Source organism: Pantherophis guttatus, chromosome 15, assembly GCF_059756535.1.
Source record: "Pantherophis guttatus breed Tessera chromosome 15, ASM5975653v1, whole genome shotgun sequence".
NCBI classification, from domain to species: domain Eukaryota; kingdom Metazoa; phylum Chordata; class Lepidosauria; order Squamata; family Colubridae; genus Pantherophis; species Pantherophis guttatus.
The window spans coordinates 1,504,740-1,522,487 of NC_142077.1; the positions used below are offsets into that span (position 1 = coordinate 1,504,740).

At 45.3% G+C, this 17,748-nt stretch overlaps 1 protein-coding gene across 5 annotated transcripts in view; it reads left to right on the forward strand.

Moving 5' to 3' along the window:
* CAMTA1 (calmodulin binding transcription activator 1) overlaps nt 1-14,487 on the forward strand; it is a 348,998-nt gene extending 334,511 nt beyond the window's left edge. For 3 of the 5 annotated variants that reach the window (XM_087879234.1, XM_087879232.1, XM_087879236.1), the window contains 3 exons: nt 1,222-1,415; nt 2,518-2,592; nt 14,312-14,487. In XM_087879234.1, coding sequence (XP_087735360.1) covers nt 1,222-1,415; nt 2,518-2,592; nt 14,312-14,372 — 330 coding nt within the window. In that variant the 3' untranslated portion in view covers nt 14,373-14,487. Of the gene's footprint in view, nt 1-1,221; nt 1,416-2,517; nt 2,593-8,813; nt 8,845-14,311 lie in introns of all 5 variants that reach the window. The other 2 variants (XM_087879233.1, XM_087879235.1) reach the window with 1 other exon arrangement.
* Nucleotides 14,488-17,748: the final 3,261 nt, after the last annotated feature.

Consider the following 17,748-nt stretch of genomic DNA (forward strand, 5'->3'; position numbering starts at 1 on the left):
TAGAGAATCAGAGGGTGTCAAGAGAGCAGTATTTCAGTATTTGAGGGGCTGCTACAAAGAAGAGGAGTGTGTGTGGGGGGGTCAAATTATTTTCCAAAGGACCTGAAGGCAGGACAAGAACTAATGGCTGGAAACTAATCAAGGAGAGAAGTAACCTGGGATTAAGGAGAAACTTCCTAACAGTGAGGTCAATCAACCACTGGAACAGCTGGCCACCAGAAGTTGTGGGCGCGCCATCCCTGGAGGTTTTTAAGAAGAGACTATTAGACAGTCAATTGTCTGAAATGGCATGCAGTCTCCTGCTTGAGCAGCGGGCTGGACTAGAAGACCTCCAAGATCCCTTCCAGATTCTCTTCTCTTCTCTTCTCTTCTCTTCTCTTCTCTTCTCTTCTCTTCTCTTCTCTTCTCTTCTCTTCTCTTCTCTTCTCTCCTCTCCTCTCCTCTCCTCTCCTCTCCTCTCCTCTCCTCTCCCCTTCCATATTATCTATTCTATTCTATTCTATTCTATTCTATTCTATTCTATTCTATTTTCGATTCAATATTTCTATTCTATTCTATTCTATTCTATCTCTATTCTAATTCTATTCTACTCTACTCTACTCTATTCTAAATTGTATTATTCTATATTCCTACTCTACTCTACTCTACTCTATTCTACTTTATTCTATTCCAAATTGTATTATTCTATATTCCTACTCTACTCTACTCTACTCTATTCTACTTTATTCTATTCCAAATTGTATTATTCTATATTTTCTGTTCTATTCTATTCTATTCTATTCTATTCTATTCTATTCTATTCTATTCTATTCTATTCTATTCTAATTCTATTCTATTCTATTCTATTCTATTCTATTCTATTCTATTTTATATTCGATTCAATATTTCTATTCTACTCTATTCTATTCCAAATTGTATTATTCTATATTCTATTCTATTCTATTCTATTCTATTCTATTCTATTCTATTCTATTCTATTCTATCTCTATTCTATCTCTATTTCTATTCTATTCTAAACAACTCATACCCTTGCTTAGCGACATAAATTTGGGGCTCCATTGTGGTCATTAAGTCGGGGATCCACTGTACCTGTTTGTTTCTTGCGAGGGGGGGCGTCTTCTGTGTGGCCGAGAACGTCGGCCAGCGGCTTCAGTTTCCTTTCTCTCTCTTTCCTCCCCAATCCCCACCCCCCCCACGCCTTCCTGTCCTCTCCCCCCGCAGTATGCACTTTATAAAAAGATGATCCAAGCTGCCATCTTGATCCAGAGCAAATTCCGAAGTTACTACGAGCAGAAGAAATTCCAGCAGAGCCGAAGAGCCGCCGTTCTCATCCAGCAATTTTATCGCAGCTACAAAGAATTCGGCAAGAGGAGGCAAAACCGTCGAACCGCTGCCCTCGTGCAGCAGAAGCTCAGGTGGGGCTCTTTTTTGGGGGGGGGGCGAGGAAGGACCGGGGGGGGAGCAGATCAGCTGGGGAACTCCTTGAGGGAGGGGAGTCCTGTAGCTTTGGATGAAGCAAGACCCTCGAAAGAGTGCAGAGAAGAGCAAGGGAGAGGATCAGGGAGAAGTTTGGAGGCTAAACTGGACGATGGGATGGTTGAGGGTTTAAGAAAGAGAAAGGTGACCGGAGTATTTGAGGGGCTGCCCTCATGAAGAGTGAGGGGTCCCCCCTATTCTACGAAGCAGCTGAAGGCAGGGCAAGAAGCCACGGATGAAAACTTACGAAGGAGGAGAGAAGGAGGAGAAGAGAAGGAGAAGAGGAGGGAAGGAGAGAAGAAGGAAGAGAAGGAAAAGAGGGAGAGAGGAAAAGGGGGGGAGGAGAGAAGAAGGAGAGGAGGGGAGGAGAAGGAAAAAGAGGAAAAGGAGAGGAGAAGGAAAAGGCGAGGAGGAGAGAAGGAGAGGAGGGAAAGAGGAAAAGGGGAGGAGAAGGAAAAGGAGAGGAAAAGGGGAGGAGGCGGGAGGAAGGAGAGGAGGAGGGAGAGAAGGGGAGGAGAAGGAAAAGGAGAGGAGGAGGAGAGAAGAAGAGGAGGGAGAGAAGGGGAGGAGGAGAGAAGAAGAGGAAGAGGGAAGGGGAGGAGAAGGAAAAAAAAGGAAAAGGCGAGGAGGGAAAGAGGAAAAGGGGAGGAGAAGGAAAAGGAGAGGAGGAGAAGAGGATGAGGGAAGGAGAGGAGAAGGAAAAGAAAAGGAGAGGAGAAAGAAAAAAAGGAGAGAGGAAAAGGAGAGAAGGAGATGGGGAGAAGGATCTGGGGTCCTTGATGCTCCCTGAGCTGTGTTATTTTCTTCTTCTTATTCACTACCCAACTAGGTAACATCATCACTGCTGGATGAGAGTGGGCTTCTCTCTCTGTTTATGTAGTGCGGGTAATGAAACACCTGCAAGGAACCAGCTCAGAGGGTACCAAGGACCCCCTCACCAACTCCAATTCTTGACACACAAGCACACACAAACACACCCACCCACACCCTGAAAGTGCTGGGTTCTAAGTCACCCAACAAACGTTTTCTCTCTCCCAACAGAAGCAGCCTGCTCACCAAGAAACAGGACCAAGCTGCACGGAAGATCATGAGGTTCTTACAGCGTTGTCGCCACAGGTGAGGCACAGCTGGAGCCCCCTTGGGGTGGTGGTGGTGGGATCCCGGGGAGCTTTCCTAGCAAAGCACCACTGGGTGCCAGCCAGTGGTGAAATCTGAACTGGTTCGCCGGCCTTGCATGCGTGCGTAATGCACATTACGCACCAAAAGGAGGCTTGGGAAGGTAAGTAGAACAGTGGGGGGGGGGGAGGAGGAAATCAGCTGCGCCGCGCGATCATCGGAACCTTTTCAAAAAACTTTTTTAAAGCTTTTTTTTTTTTTTTTTTTTGCTACCTGTTCGTCCGAACCGGTAGTAAAAAAAAAAAATGCTTTTAAAAAGTTTTTTAAAAAGGTTCCGACGATCGCGTGGCGCAGCTGTGATCTTGGGAACGTTTTTTTTTTTACCTTTTTCAAGCATTTTTTTTACTCCCGGTTCGAGCAAAAAGGTAATAAAAAAATGCTTTAAAAAAGTTTTTAAAAAGGCTCGGACGATCACAGCTGTGCCCCGTGATTGTCAGAAACTTTTTTTAAAAAAACTTTTTTAAAGCATTTTTTTTTTTTACTACCTATTCGCCCGAACTGGTAGTAAAAAAAATGCTTAATAAGTAAAAAAAAAAAGAAAAGTTCCGACGATCAGCTGAGCGACGCGCGAGTGTCGGAACTTTTTTAAAATAACTTTTTAAAGCATTTTTAACTACCGGTTCCGGAGAACCGGTAGTAAAAAAATGCTTAAAAAGTAAAAAAAGAAAAAGTTCCGACGATCACGTGTCGTTCTGCTGATTATTGGAATTTTTTTTTTTTTACTACCGGTTCGGGCGAACCGTCCCGAGCCAGTAGCATTTCACTCCTGGTGCCGGCTGGATGGGAGCCCATAGACACTGGTTCTCAGTTGTGGGAACTGCACCGGCCTTGCGTTGCAGAGGGAGAGACGGCTCGGACCACGGCCTGTCCATCTGAAAGGGGAATCTCTTAATTTCAAGATATCAGTGTCAGTTGCCAAAATCTTGCCCCGTGGCATGATGGTTAAATCTGTGCACGGAGCTTTCGTATCGCAAGTGTGTGCTGCCCACAACACTGGAGGTTTTTTTAAAAGAAGAGACTGGACCGGGATGGTGTTCAAACAAGGGATTGGACTAGAAGACCTCCAAGGTCCCTTCCAACACTCCGATTCTATAATCCCAGATTAATTAACCGGTGGAACAGCTTGCCACCAGAAGTTGTGGGTGCTCCATTGCTGGAGGTCTTCAAGAATAAACTGGACAGCCATTTGTCCAAAAGGGTAGAGCCTCCTGCTTTGGAGTAGGGGGTTGGACGAGAAGACCCAAAAAGATCATTTCTGACACAACAAAACGTTTTTAAAATTTTACTTCCGCTGGTGGGGATGGAGTGGGGGGTGTCTTCTGGGATGTCCCAACTAGGTCGAGCAAAATTTAGTTTGCAAGTTTTTGGTGCTTTGAAGTTCTTGCTCTTGGAAGTCAATGGAGTGTAAAGTTTTCTCCATCTGCCAGAGGCAGAGAAGGACATCAGTTCAGGGGTCTTTTCCGAACCTTGCTTGGTCCCTCAAAGATTGGGGGGGGTTATCCAGAACCTGTTCCCAAAAGAGACCCAGGCATTTTAAGGAGCAAAATTAGTGCCTTAAGCATCTGCAGATCAACCATTTTTCTCTTAGACTTCCTAATCCTTCCTCCCGCATCATAATTTGGCCCCCAGCTTATTGTCTCAGCTTATTGGGGGGGTGAGGGGGCTTCGTACCACCTGTTTTGCGTCTGTAGATAGAAATTGACCTGTGAGTGGGTTTGATAGCAAGTGTTTAAAGATGCAAACGTGTTTAGCAGAACAACAGAGAGTCAATGGAACAGGAAGCCCTACCAGTGAGATACATTGGTCAGTAAAATAAGCTGGTTAGATCACCAGAGAGTCAACGGAACAGGGAGTCCTATTGGTGAAATAAGCTGGTTAAATCACCATAGAGTCAACGGAACAGGAAGTCCTACTAGTGAGATCAGTTGGTCAATGAAATAAATTGGTTAAATCACCATAGAGTCAACGGAACAGGAAGTCTTACCAGTGTGATCAGTTAGTGAATGAAATAAGTTGGTTAAATCACCATAGAGTCAACGGAACAGGAAGTCCTACTAGTGAGATCAGTTGGTCAATGAAATAAATTGGTTAAATCACCATAGAGTCAACGGAACAGGAAGTCCTACTAGTGAGATCAGTTAGTGAATGAAATAAGTTGGTTAAATCACCATAGAGTCAACGGAACAGGAAGTCCTACTAGTGAGATCAGTTGGTCAATGAAATAAATTGGTTAAATCACCATAGAGTCAACGGAACAGGAAGTCTTACCAGTGTGATCAGTTAGTGAATGAAATAAGTTGGTTAAATCACCATAGAGTCAACGGAACAGGAAGTCCTACTAGTGAGATCAGTTGGTCAATGAAATAAATTGGTTAAATCACCATAGAGTCAACGGAACAGGAAGTCCTACTAGTGAGATCAGTTAGTGAATGAAATAAGTTGGTTAAATCACCATAGAGTCAACGGAACAGGAAGTCCTACTAGTGAGATCAGTTAGTGAATGAAATAAATTGGTTAAATCACCATAGAGTCAACGGAACAGGAAGTCTTACCAGTGTGATCAGTTAGTGAATGAAATAAGTTGGTTAAATCACCATAGAGTCAATGGAACAGGAAGCGATTTTCCTTATGGGGGAAATTTCTTGGGTACTCGTCGTATTTGGTACTCATTGTGCCTCCCGGAACCATTTAACCGAGGTACTCACTCTTGTTCCATAAGATGTTGAACCGGACCACACTCCAGACTCTGCCCATGAAGAATCAAGATTACAAATAGTTTACTATGGTTATTATTTGGGACTGGAATTGAAGTCACTGAGTGACACGGTTTTAAAGTGCGCCATCACATGACCATGCCATAAATAACAGCTGTAGCAGTTCTAGCTGTTGTGACTTAGGCTCACTTAGTCATTACGAGACACAATTAATCCCAAACAAAACTATTTTATTATAACAGCTGAGAATTACTTCATTCCCAGCTTAGTCCAAATTAATTCCAAAACAAATCCTTCAGAAAAAGTCCTTTGGGCTTATCACAAACCTTTATCTTCTTTGGCACCCTGCCAAAGGCCTTTCTTGGCAAAGCCCCATGAACAAGAGATGCCAACTGGAAACAGATTTAGCAACATTGCTTTCCTACAAAGAGCCCAAGAGCTTTTGCTGCTCTTTTAAGCCTTATGGGAGGGGCCAATCATCTCCTGGCCTTACTCCTGAGTTGTCCCTTTTGCTTTAGCTGCTCTTGTCCTTCTGGCAGCTCTGTACATGCATGCACTAGGAACAGGCTCCTCCTGTTCCTCTGCCTCTCTGCTGTCCAGCTCCGGAGTCCATGCATCACTCCCAGATGGCCCTGTCCCCATCTTTGCCTCAGGTGCAGAGCTCTCATCTGGGCCTTCCCCAACTCCAGGTCTGACCCATGGTCCTCCCCAGCCTCCTCACTGTCCGACTCCACTGCCAGCTCCGCAGGCTGCTGGTGGACCACAACACTAACAATCGCGGTTGCTATCCTCACATGTCTGTGACTTCCGATTTCCCGCTGGTCTCCCCATTGACTTTGCTTAGGGGAAGCCGGCAGGAAACGTCAGAAATTGCAATCCTATGATTGTGGCTCGCTTCGTCGTCATATTTGCGATGTCCTTGGATCACAATCACATCAACATGGAGACCACGCTGCATGAGCTGGAACTAGGACTCGGTTGTAATCATGTTCAACCCTGTTGTATGTTTGAATAGTTGCTGAGCAAGTGGTCCTTCAACGAGGACCATCTGAATGGTGGGGAATTGAGGGACGGGAAGTCATCTCAAGTAGCCTGACTGTCTTTGGATTCTGGGAGTCCAGAAGTTCTCGAGGAGTTCAGTGGGACCACCTGCCAGATAAATGGTCTTTCATTCATTGCTTTAGGCAGCAGAGGGGGTGCTCAGTCCTACCAATCAAAGCAAATTCCACTGAACTCAATGGTGACTGTAGTTCAACATGCTATCTTCTGAACCGAAGGCCACCATTATACACTGCTGTTGAGTTGAGCGTGTTTTGTCCTTGGTGTTTTGTTGAGTGTCCAACCTTACCAACTTTTTTTGTTTGTTTTGTTTCTGATAAAAATATTGCCCCACGTAGCTATCTGTATTTTTGAAAGTGACAAGGTGCTAGCCCATAAGAAGATTGCTCCCCTTTGACCTTAGGCCGTTGACCTTCGATCAGTGTTGGTCATCCTTGGCAACTTTGAAGGCGGGTGGACTTCAACTCCCAGAATTCCTCAGCCAGCATCTATATCGTAGGTATGGCTGGCTAGGGAATTCTGGGAGTTGAAGTCCACCCGTCTTAAAAGTGGCCAGGTTTGAAAAATGCTGCCTTAGCTTTTGGTTAAGGGACTTCGACAAATATACTCAAATATATCCATGTTACGTCTCTGCGGCTATTGTTAAATATTCTGTTTTGTGGGGCTGCTTGTGCAACTAACACTGTATGCTTGTGCCTTTTGTACAATCTCCCCATACAGTTGGTAGAAAAGCTAACCTATCTCATGCACATGGATACATATACATGCACACGCATGTATATGTGGAGTTACCAGACTTTACGGCAAACATCTGCTATAATATATAAATGAAGTGTACTGCAGTTGTGCATACTGAGAATCGTGCACTAAGTTTCATTTTTCCCTCCCTTAACTGCCTCCCATCGCTGACCACCCCCCACCTCCCACCCTCCCCAATGACCATTCAGATTCAATCAAGATGTTTCCAGAACGGTCACTTCAAGTGTAGGTTGGTGCGCAGCTGCTTTCTTCTCCCAGTTGGGTGACCTTGAAGCAGCATCTCAGGGAGACACAGTAGTTACTTTCATTTCCCCTCAAACCTTCTCCTTCCCATCCACCCGCCTCAGACGGTCGTGGCAGACTATCACTGCATGGTAGTGAAACATAGAAGTAAAAATTAGAGTAGAGCAGAACAGAACAGAACATTTTCAAAGAAAACAAAAAACAAGAAAGCTCAGTTGCCTTTGGGGAGAAAAAATACACTTTTGGGACAAATAAGGAGAACATTTCTGAGAGTAGGAACAATTAGTCGGTGGAATAGCTTGCCCCCTGGAGTTGTAGGTGCTCCATCGCTGGAAGTTTTCAGGAAGAAAGTGAATTATTCTTATAATTCAGGCTTATTTGAAGACAGCCTGAAAACCTGACAGGACCACAATTTCACTGGGACGGTATAAACCACCTTTGAGTAGAAGGTTGTACGAGAAGACCTCCACCGTCCCTTCCAGCCCTAGGACTCTATGTTCTAGGACATTGATTAGCCATTCTATATTTTCCATGGCACCCAGGCTCCGATTCCCACTAGGTTGTATAATTCTAATTAAAAAATAAGAGTGAAATGTAAACTTGACCTACGACAGTTACCATGTTTCCCCGAAAATAAGACCGGGTCTTATATTAATTTTTGCTCCAAAAGATGCATTAGGGCTTATTTTCTAGTTAGGTCTTATTTTGGGGGGAAATACGGTACTAAATGCATCCATCTGGCTGACAATTTTAATTGGGGCTTATTTTTGGGGTAGGGCTTATATTACAAGAATCCTGAAAAATCACGCTAAGGCTTATTTTCTGGTTAGGTCTTATTTTGGGGGAAATACGGTAATAAATGCATCCAACTGGCTGACAATTTTAATTGGGGCTTTTTTTGGGGTAGGGCTTATATTACGAGCATCCTGAAAAATCATGCTAGGGCTTATTTTCTGGTTGGGTCTTATTTTCGGGGGAAACAGGATAGCTAGAGCAATGTTTGTATACGTATGTGTGATCTGGCCGCCTCAGAGAAGAACAGGGGTTATTTGGAATATCCAATCATCACGATACAAAAAAACCCTGGACATTGACTTGTCTAGAAGGATCTCCTTCTTGATCAAAGGGTCAGATGAGAAGATCTCCACGGCCCCTTCCAGCCCTAGGATTCTATGTTCAGTGACTCCATCCCCGTGTTTGCAAAGTGGTCCTTGGAATTGCCCCCTCCCTCCCCCCCCTTGTTCAGGTGGTCCTTGTTGGATGTCTCTCTTCCCGCCAGCCAGAATATTTGCAGATCTTTTTTTTTTTAATTCCTAAAGTTCTCTGTTGCTGCCGATATGCTAATATATGCTAATAGCTCTTTGCTATTGTTTTGCTCATTTGAAGCCCTCTGATGGATCATAGACGTTACAAAAGGGTGAGTTTAGCTGCCTGCTGGATTGTTTCTCTTCCATTTAATATATATCTATATATATCTCAAGATATATATATTTATATGTCTCGGGTTCTCTCGCTTTGTGCTTGCTTGCATGGGGGGCTGCAGCTGAGATGAGAATGCACTGACTTTTCACATCCCATCGAGTTGCCAAAGCCCAAGGAGACTAACTCCGTCGCAGCTACTAACCCTGCTGCTTCCGACGGTCCGCAGGACGTCCAAACCAGGTGCATGAAAGGAAAACGGGGCAGCGGGGAAGTGGATCTGTCCATCCATCCATGGGGCATGCGGAGAAACGGGGAGGGAGGGAAAAGGAAGGGGATGCAGGAATCTGTTTTTACTGTTTCCTCTGAGCTGGCTTGAACCCGCCGGGGCCCAGCCGGAACGTACAGCATGTCAATCATACAGAATATTCATGGCGGGGAAATGGCACAAAGCAAGAGGGGGCTCGGTTGGGTGGTCAGACGGGTCAGGATTATTCTCGAGTGCTTCTGGGAACTGGCGACTGGGCGTTGAGTGAGCCAGAGGGAGGGTTGGCATACTCTCTTTCTGGTATCCAGAGGTAGGGAGTGGGGTTGGCCGGCCAGCTGATGCCCCAAATGGGCCAGACCTTGAGGTCCGTTCCTGAGTTCAGGTGGTCAGCTCGAGAATGGGGAAAGGACTTTGGATGGCTTGCAAAGGTGGGGATGAAGCCGTGTGGACTTCCTGGCAGCCACCGTTATTAATGCTGGGAGCGCAGCTGAGCAGTTCTCCTGGGGAAGCCATGCTTGGTGTCCATCAGGAAGGTTCTCACATGGGGCAGGAAGGCCCTTGCTGTGCATGAAGACTCCCCCTCTCCCGAGTCACATCTGACATTTCCTGCAACGCCTGGGAGAAGGCTTGGAAAACCATCTCGCCACCATGTTTTCCCGCAGTCTTCCCCATTGCTATGTTCACGAGTTTGCCCACTAATGGATCAGAGGAGTTGGGGAGAAGCAGCTCACCACCATGTTTTCCTGCAGTCTTCCCCATCGCCATGTTCATGGGTTTCCCCAAAAATGGAGCAGAGGAGTTGGAGAGAACCAGCTCACCACCACGTTTTCCCACAGTCTTCCCCATTGCCATGTTCACGAGTTTGCCCACCAATGGACCAGAGGAATTGGCCTTCCAGGGACTAGCAACCCAGGTCACCCTCGGACTCTCCCCAAGCAAGAGATTTTGTGAAAGTTTCGATCTTTTTCTTAGGATTTGCAAAAACCAAGAAGGGAATTGTCATCGTATCTTGCAAGGGCATCACTTTACGATGGCAAAAGTGACAGTTAAAGTACTTTTGGGGATCTCGTGCTCTGCTCCCTCCGTGCTTCTCTGTCCCACGTCGTTGCTAGAGAATATAATCTAAAAATAATCCCAGATGGGTTGGATCTGGAACCCTATTTCTAGCTTGACTTTACAAAATTAAATATAGAGTCAATGGTCCATTGTTTATGCCAGCTGCCTCAAAGAGTATTAGGTGTTGAGAAAAACAACTTTAATCTAAAATTGTTGAATTCTTGGTGCTTTCAGAGAGCACCAAGGACCCTCCCTCCCTCCCTTCCTTCCTCCTTCCTTCCTCCCTTCCTTCTTCCTTCCTTTCTTCTTCCTTCCTTCCTCCTCCCTTCCTTCCTCCTTCCTCCCTTCCTTCCTTCCTTCCTTCCTTCCTTCCTTCCTTCTTCCTTCCTTCCTTCCTCCTTCCTCCCTTCCTCCCTTCTCCTTCCTTCCTTTTCTCTTCCCTTCCCCCTCGACTCCTCAAACCCCACTCCCTTCTAGCACTGATAACGTTACCTAGTTGGGTAATGAAACGTCTGTGAGCAAACAACGCAGCTCAGAGAGCACCAAGGGCTCTAGCTTTCATCTATCCTCTTCTTTGGTATTATTTGATGGGTTTTACAGCGAGACAAATGTCAGAGTCCCACTCCCAAAACTTTTCAGTGACTTTGGAGCACTAATTTACACGCCGGGAACACTCAAACTCTCCCTGCTCCTTCTAAAAAAAGAAAAAACCTGGCGAAGTCCAGCGTTGGACATGTTTTAGGCTCCAAAGTCTATTTTAAAAAGAAGTAGTAGTCATCTTAAAAGTAAAGCAATAGTTGGAAAAGGAATTATAGGACGAAGGTGGGGATTGAAATCAGGGGTGGGATTCAAAGATTTTAGCAACCGGTTCTCTGCCCAGTTGCTGGGTGGGCGTGGCCATGGTGGGCGTGGCCTCCTTGGCCTCCTGCACCACAGTGGGGGTCATTTTCAGCCTCCCCAGGCTCCGGAGGCTTTCCTAGAGCCCCAGGGAGGGTGAAAACTGCCTCCCCCGGGCTCCGGAGGCCTGAAACGGGCCTGTTTCCAGACTGCTGGAACTTCTGGGAGGCTCGTTTTTTACCCTCCCAGAGCCTCCACACGGGCCCTGCATCCAAAACGGGCTGTGTGTAGACTCTTGGAGGGGTGCGGTGGGATTGGCGGGGCCAGCCACTCCTTGCAACTACCGGTTCGGCGAACCAGATGTAAAATTAGCATCCGGTTTCCCCGAACCGGCTGAATCCCACTCCTACTTGTGACGGTGTCTCCCTGTCTGTATATGTGCAAGTTGGGGAACCTTGTCTTCAATTCAGCACCAGCGGAAACGTTTTTCCTCCGAAACCCAGGAGGATTTCAGCGTATCCTTGTCTTAGGATCTTTTTGGACCACCCATCCACTGGTTCATTCTGGGGGGGGGGGAAAGGTGGAGATTTCCTCTCCCGAGTGTGGACCTTCTTGTGTGTTTCGTGGGGTGATGGAACCAGGGTTAGTCGTGACCCTCAGCATCACCTCGTCGACATAACCTGTGGGGTTTGGTCTCTTGAAACTGAGTTTGTGGCAGCTCAGGAGAAAGTGGTCCAGCTCATCATTAAACCTCGGTTCATATTCACACGAGCATCCCAGGAAAGACTCCGGGCTTCTGCCCTCTTGCAAACGTGGATCGCTGGGAGGATTTGCATGCGTTCTCACAACCGGGCGAACACCAGTGGCACTGGGCAAGCATGACTTGCTTTTCCTTGGCCCGGCCGGCGAGTCCGGTTAATCTAAGTTTGGCATGAGTTGGCATGTCTGATTGAATCCATCCACCGAGGGCAGCCCTGCATAGGGGGCTTTGATGGTGGAAATGCAGGTCTTGCATGGGGAAGCACGCCATGCTCTGGTTCCACCTCCAAATTGCAGCGCAGGGGCTCTCGTTTTTCTCACACATCTCCCTTTACAGAGCAGAGAGGTTGGAGAGAAATGGATTACAAGAGAGTAATGTGTCTGACCTCCTCGGTTTTCTCTTTTCTTGCGGGGAGGGGAGAGGGGGAAAAACGGGGGTTCTTCACTTCTGGATGTCTTTCCCTAATAGCTTTGCTCATTCTGGGCTCTCCAAACATGGCCACTTTATGACACGTGGACTTCAACTCCCAGAATTCCTCAGCCAGTATCAATTTTCCCCAGCTCAGTTTCCTTTCGGTCTGACGCTCGCCGTCTTATTGCATGAAGGAGCCCGGGTGTGGGTATGGGTGTCTCTTGGCCACTTTATGACTCAGTGGCTGGCTGAGGGATTCTGGGAGTTGAAGTCCACAAGGCTTAAAGGGGCCAGGTTTGGAGACACCTCTCTCGCCCGCTTCCCCGGGCTGGTTCGTGCAGTAAGATGGTTAGCATCAGACAGAAAGGAAAGACTTGGGGTGAGCTCTATTTCAGGACCAAAGGGGAGTGCCAGACAGTAGCAGGATTAACACTAAAATCTGGGTTCACGAAGTACAGTACAGTGGCTTCGTTCACATGCGGTGCCCAAACTAGCCACAAAACAGCTGAACTAGAAATTTGAAATCCTTGTTGGGGAAATCTCTGAAAATCTGCTCTCCTACTGGACTGTCTTCGGTGGGCCAGATGTGGTGCTCGCCTGCTGCCCTTTGGCAAGAAAGTAGAAACCCTCGTCGTTCTTCTTTTGTTACACAATAAGCTCCGGTTATGTATATGGGGAGTCCTCGCTTACCAACGGTTCAGTGACCGCCCGAAGTTACAGCGGTGCTGAAAAAAATACGACCTGCATTTACAGCCTCAGTCACATGATTGCCATTACATCGCTATCGTTTTTCTGACACATCTCCCTTTTGCAGAGCAGAGAGATTGGAGAGAAATGGATTATAAGAGAGTAAGCAATACATATTGAAAAAGTCAGTTTAGTCTAATGGTTAAGGCACTAGGCTAGAAACTGGGAGACTGTAAGTTTTGGTCCTTCCTTGGGGCATGAAAGCTGGCTGGGTGACTTTGGGCCAAACACCAGGAGACTGTGAGTTCTAGTCCCAATTTAGGGATTAAAACAGCTGGGTGATTTTGGACGACTCATCAGATGACTGAGTTCGGGTTCTTCCTTAGGCATGAAAGCCAGGTGGGTGACCTTGTCCACTCACTTTCTCGCCGCTCATCTCACCTCACAGGGTTGTTATTTGGGGAGGCGAGAGAGGAAGGAGTATTTGATATGTTCACCACCTTGTGTTATTTATAAATTAATGAAGATGGGATATAAATAAATAAATGAATGTGATGGTGCTGTGAGCACATAGCCAGCTATGAGCACACTGCAAGCATGCTGTGCAAACAACCTGGTATATTTCCCAGTGTCTTGTCTGGTTGCTCTCTTGTAATCCCTTTCTCTCCAATGAATGTAAATACCAACACGAATTCCCTTTTTGCTAATACTTCCGGGCTAGGATGCTGGGTGGAATTGCAAAGATATTTGGTCTGGCACCTGGGAAAAGGATTATATTTTTTACTTATGCCTTATAGATTGTTGTAAGCCTCCTGGAATCATTGTATAGTCCTCGACTTATGACCAAAATTGGGACCAGAAATTTCCATGGTTAAGCAAAGCCGTTCTTAAGCGATAATGTGCCCAGTTTAAGGACCTTTCTTTGCCACCGTTAAGCAAGTCACAGGCGTTGTTCAGTCAATCACAGGATTGTTAACCCAGCTTCCCCCACTGACGTTGCAGTTGGGAATGTCGCAAAATGGCAATCGCACGACCCCCCGGGGTGCTGCGGCAACCATCGTAAATACGCGCCAGCGGCCAAGCACCCAATTTTGACGGGGATGCTTTGATGATTGTAAATGTGAGGACCAACGGATGTAAGTCGTGCTTTTTTTCAATGCCGTCGTAACTTCGAACGGTCACAAAACGAATGCTCATAAACCGAGAAATGAATAAATAAACCTCCCAGAACTAAAAACACTGGAGGTTTTTAAAAAGAGATTGGACAACGATTTGTCTGAAAAGGCGAGGACTGCCTATATTAACGTTCTTGGGGGAAGCTGCTAAGTACCTTGCCCCGCACACGTTCAACCCCGAAAGACAGGCGTTTTGATACTGCTGACATTCTTAAGAAAGGGACTCTTATGTCTCCCTCTCCTCTTTTTTTTTTGTTCTTGTCTTCCCCAGAGCGAAAGACTCGAAAAAGGGACTTGAAGAACGGGACCCCGGCGACGACAACATCCCATAAGAGCCCGGGAGGGGTGGGCCGTCGTCTTTTCGGACTGTTTCCATTTATTTTATTTTATTTTTTCTGTTTTCAGCAGAAACATGCAACGACAATTTCAAACAAAAAAAACGAAAAATGATTTTGATTATTTAAAAAAAAAAACAAAAAAGAAAAACAAGAAAAAAAAAAGACTTGACTACTGCCGCCGAGAATCTTATCGGCGGCGGGATTTTAAACGGTAATGTTTAGTCATTACATTTGCACTTTCACGGACAATTTTTAATTTGTTCAGCAAGGCATCTTTGGAACTCAACTCTTTGGTTGCATCATCGGGGCTGGGGTGGGGCTGGGGCGGGTGGGGGGGTCTGGTGTGGGGGGGAGGAGAGGGGGGGAAAAAAGAGCGACACCCGGACGGCGTTTTCATGAGTTTTCCTTCATTCCTCTGCGAAACGAGTCACGAGAAGCAATCCAGTCGATCATGTAATATTATTTTTTTTTTCCATAGAGGGCTGTTAACTCAAAACGACAAAAAAAAAAACACAAAAAAAATTAATCCATATGTGGAACTGTACAAATACGATACCAAAAAAAAAAAAAAACCAAAAAAAAATTTAATAACAACACGAATACGAATTGCGCAAAAAAAAAAAAAAAAGAACAAAAACACACAAAACAACAACCCCAACGATCCGAGAGCGGCAAATTCTTTCCGAGACAACGTTTGGGAATTTGTCCGTGGGAACCGCTCGGAACGATCTCCTGTCTCACCTCCTCCGTCCATCTCCATCCCTCTCTCGCTCGTCCCATCTTTTCCGTTCGTCGTCGAGGCCGCCACCGTTCCGATCGGCTGATTTTCCTTCTTCTTCCTCTTCTTTTTGTTTTTCTTCCCCCAAGAGATATTTTCCGTCCTTCCTCCTCGAAGTTTTTTTATTTTCCAGGAAGCATCAGTGTTTTTTAAGGCAAACGGGTATTTTAACGTGGGGTGGTGTTGGGGTGCCGAGAGAGAACGGGGGTGAATAGCTCGACATTTCTTTATCGATGTCTTTTCTCTCTCCCTCTCTCTCTTTCTCTCTCTCTCTCTCTTGAAAGCCTTCAAGTCTATCAACTGCCATATGCACTTCTCATGTTTATAGCACTTTATTTTCTGGCCTTACTTCACATAAGAGTTTTACTTATTTAAATGGCGATGGATTTGTAAAGCATTTTTGGTAACATTGCAGACCTCTTGTTCGACTTGAGTTATGTGCAGAGATGCTGACCGGACAGTACTAAACACCGAAGGGAGAAGTGTGGTACTGCATTCCACCCAGAGAAAAAAATATTGTTTTGGCTATTTCATCAAAAAAACAACCAACCAATCAACCAACCAACCAACAGAAGGAAGAAGAAAGAAAGAAAGAAGGAAGGAAAGAAGGAAAGAAAGAAAGAAAGAAAAGAAAGAAAATCAAAAATCTAGGCAGTTTCTGTATATAGAGAGAAGGTTAGAAATGGCAATGAAAAAAAATATTTGAGAGGGAATATATTGATTAATTGCTAAATATTTTATTCACAAAGGGTCAATAGCTTGGCAAGAGAAATTTGCGTAATTGTATAGTTTTGTCTGAATGAACGAGAAAAAGTGTGGATGTTTGTACATATTGTATATATTAAAACAGATGTGCATGAATTCAAGGAAAAAAGAAATGAAAAAAAGTAAAGCATTAGTGGCTTATGGTCTAAAACGAAACAAAAACTTTATTTCACTATAAGAAACTTTATTTTAAATGTTCTTTAGAAGAACATTTTGCTAAAGCATGAATAAAACTGCAGAAGCAAAAAGAGCTAATGTATTTAGACTTAGGAAAAAAAAGCAAAGTAACATTACTTTTAAAAAAAGAGATATGTTTACATTTGATTTTGGCTACCAGGAGTTTTTAAATTTCTTTTAACCTTCTGGGTTATCTTTTTATTATTATTATTATTTTGTTCTTATTTTATTTAATTTCTCTCTCTCTCTCTCTTTTTTTTGCCAATGGTGCCAAGTAAAGTGAATGCTAATATTGCTTAACAAAAAAAAAATTGTTATTTTGCAAAGCAGATAATCATAAGAATTCAAAATTGTATCTAGCTTAGCACCATACACTCACTCCAATAAAAAAAAAAACACTTAGAATGAACATAAACTTTAAAAAAAAAATTAAAAAACAAAAAGAAATAGTACGAAAGTAGAAAAAAAAGTTTCACCTATCCATATTTCCTGCTGAAAGTCAGAAGATGTACTAAATTGCACAAAACAAAAAAAAAATTTAAAGTAAAAATAATAATAATAATAATGGAAAGATGGAAAGGATACGTAGGGGTATCATGGTATATTTGCTATTTCCAGCAAGAGAGAGAGAGAGAAAGAGGAAGAGCAGCCAAAGAAAATAGTTTAAAATTCATCGTTTTTCCGACAAGTTGAAATGCAGATTGCAACACTGGGAATCCGGTTGTGCGTGGCGGCTTCCGAGAAAGCCGGAGCGCTCAATCCCTCCCACGCTTGCTCCCCCTCTGCCCCACCCCCCCACTCCCACCCATCCAGTGTGCATCTTGCTAGTAACCAGTTTGCCTTCTGGAGGGCGAGTTGGATCTCGGATGATCCCAGTTGCTTCATTCAAACGTTCCATTCATTTCTGGATGGTTGACGGTGAGGATCGGCGTCCTCACCGTTCTGCACAACATCTTTCACCCACAAAGATGGAGAACCTGGCCTGGCCAAGTGTCTTTTCTGTCATTTGTTTCTCTCTCTCTCTCTCTCTCTCTCTCTCTCTTTTTTAATTGCTTCCGTTCACTGCCAGGACTGACCGAAACCCCCGTTAGGTGTGTGGTTGTGTTGCTGTACACGCTCACCGCTCTGCGCGACAGCGTGTGGCCGTTTCAACCCGCAAAACAAACCGATCTAGAATCCCTGCCTCACCCACGATGCTGAAGCCACGTCAAAGACCTCCTTCAGATGTTCCACCAACCCTCTCCGGATGGCGTCGGAGACCCTGATGTCTACCAGGGTTGCTGCAACATCTGAAGAAGGTCCTTGACGTGTGGCTGACCAGACAGAGGAGAGACACACCCCCTTGGCTGAGTGGTAGCTACTGCCTTCCTTCGGATGGATGTGGCTTTCCCTGGCCACAAGACTGACCTTTGGCAAACCTGGTCCTGTTGGCTGGAGGGTTTCCAGAAAGAGTTGTAACATCTCAAGGTGTTCCACCACCATCATTCCTTCCAGATCCAGACTTGACCGGCGGGCCAGCCTGTCTTCTCGTGGACTAGAGGCTGCCCGCAAGACCAAGTTGAGCAACGTTATACTACCTGCAGTCCCCTTGCACCACCCATGCCCACATCCCAAGCAGTTTGGGGGAATTGGGGGGCCGCTCGCTTTGGG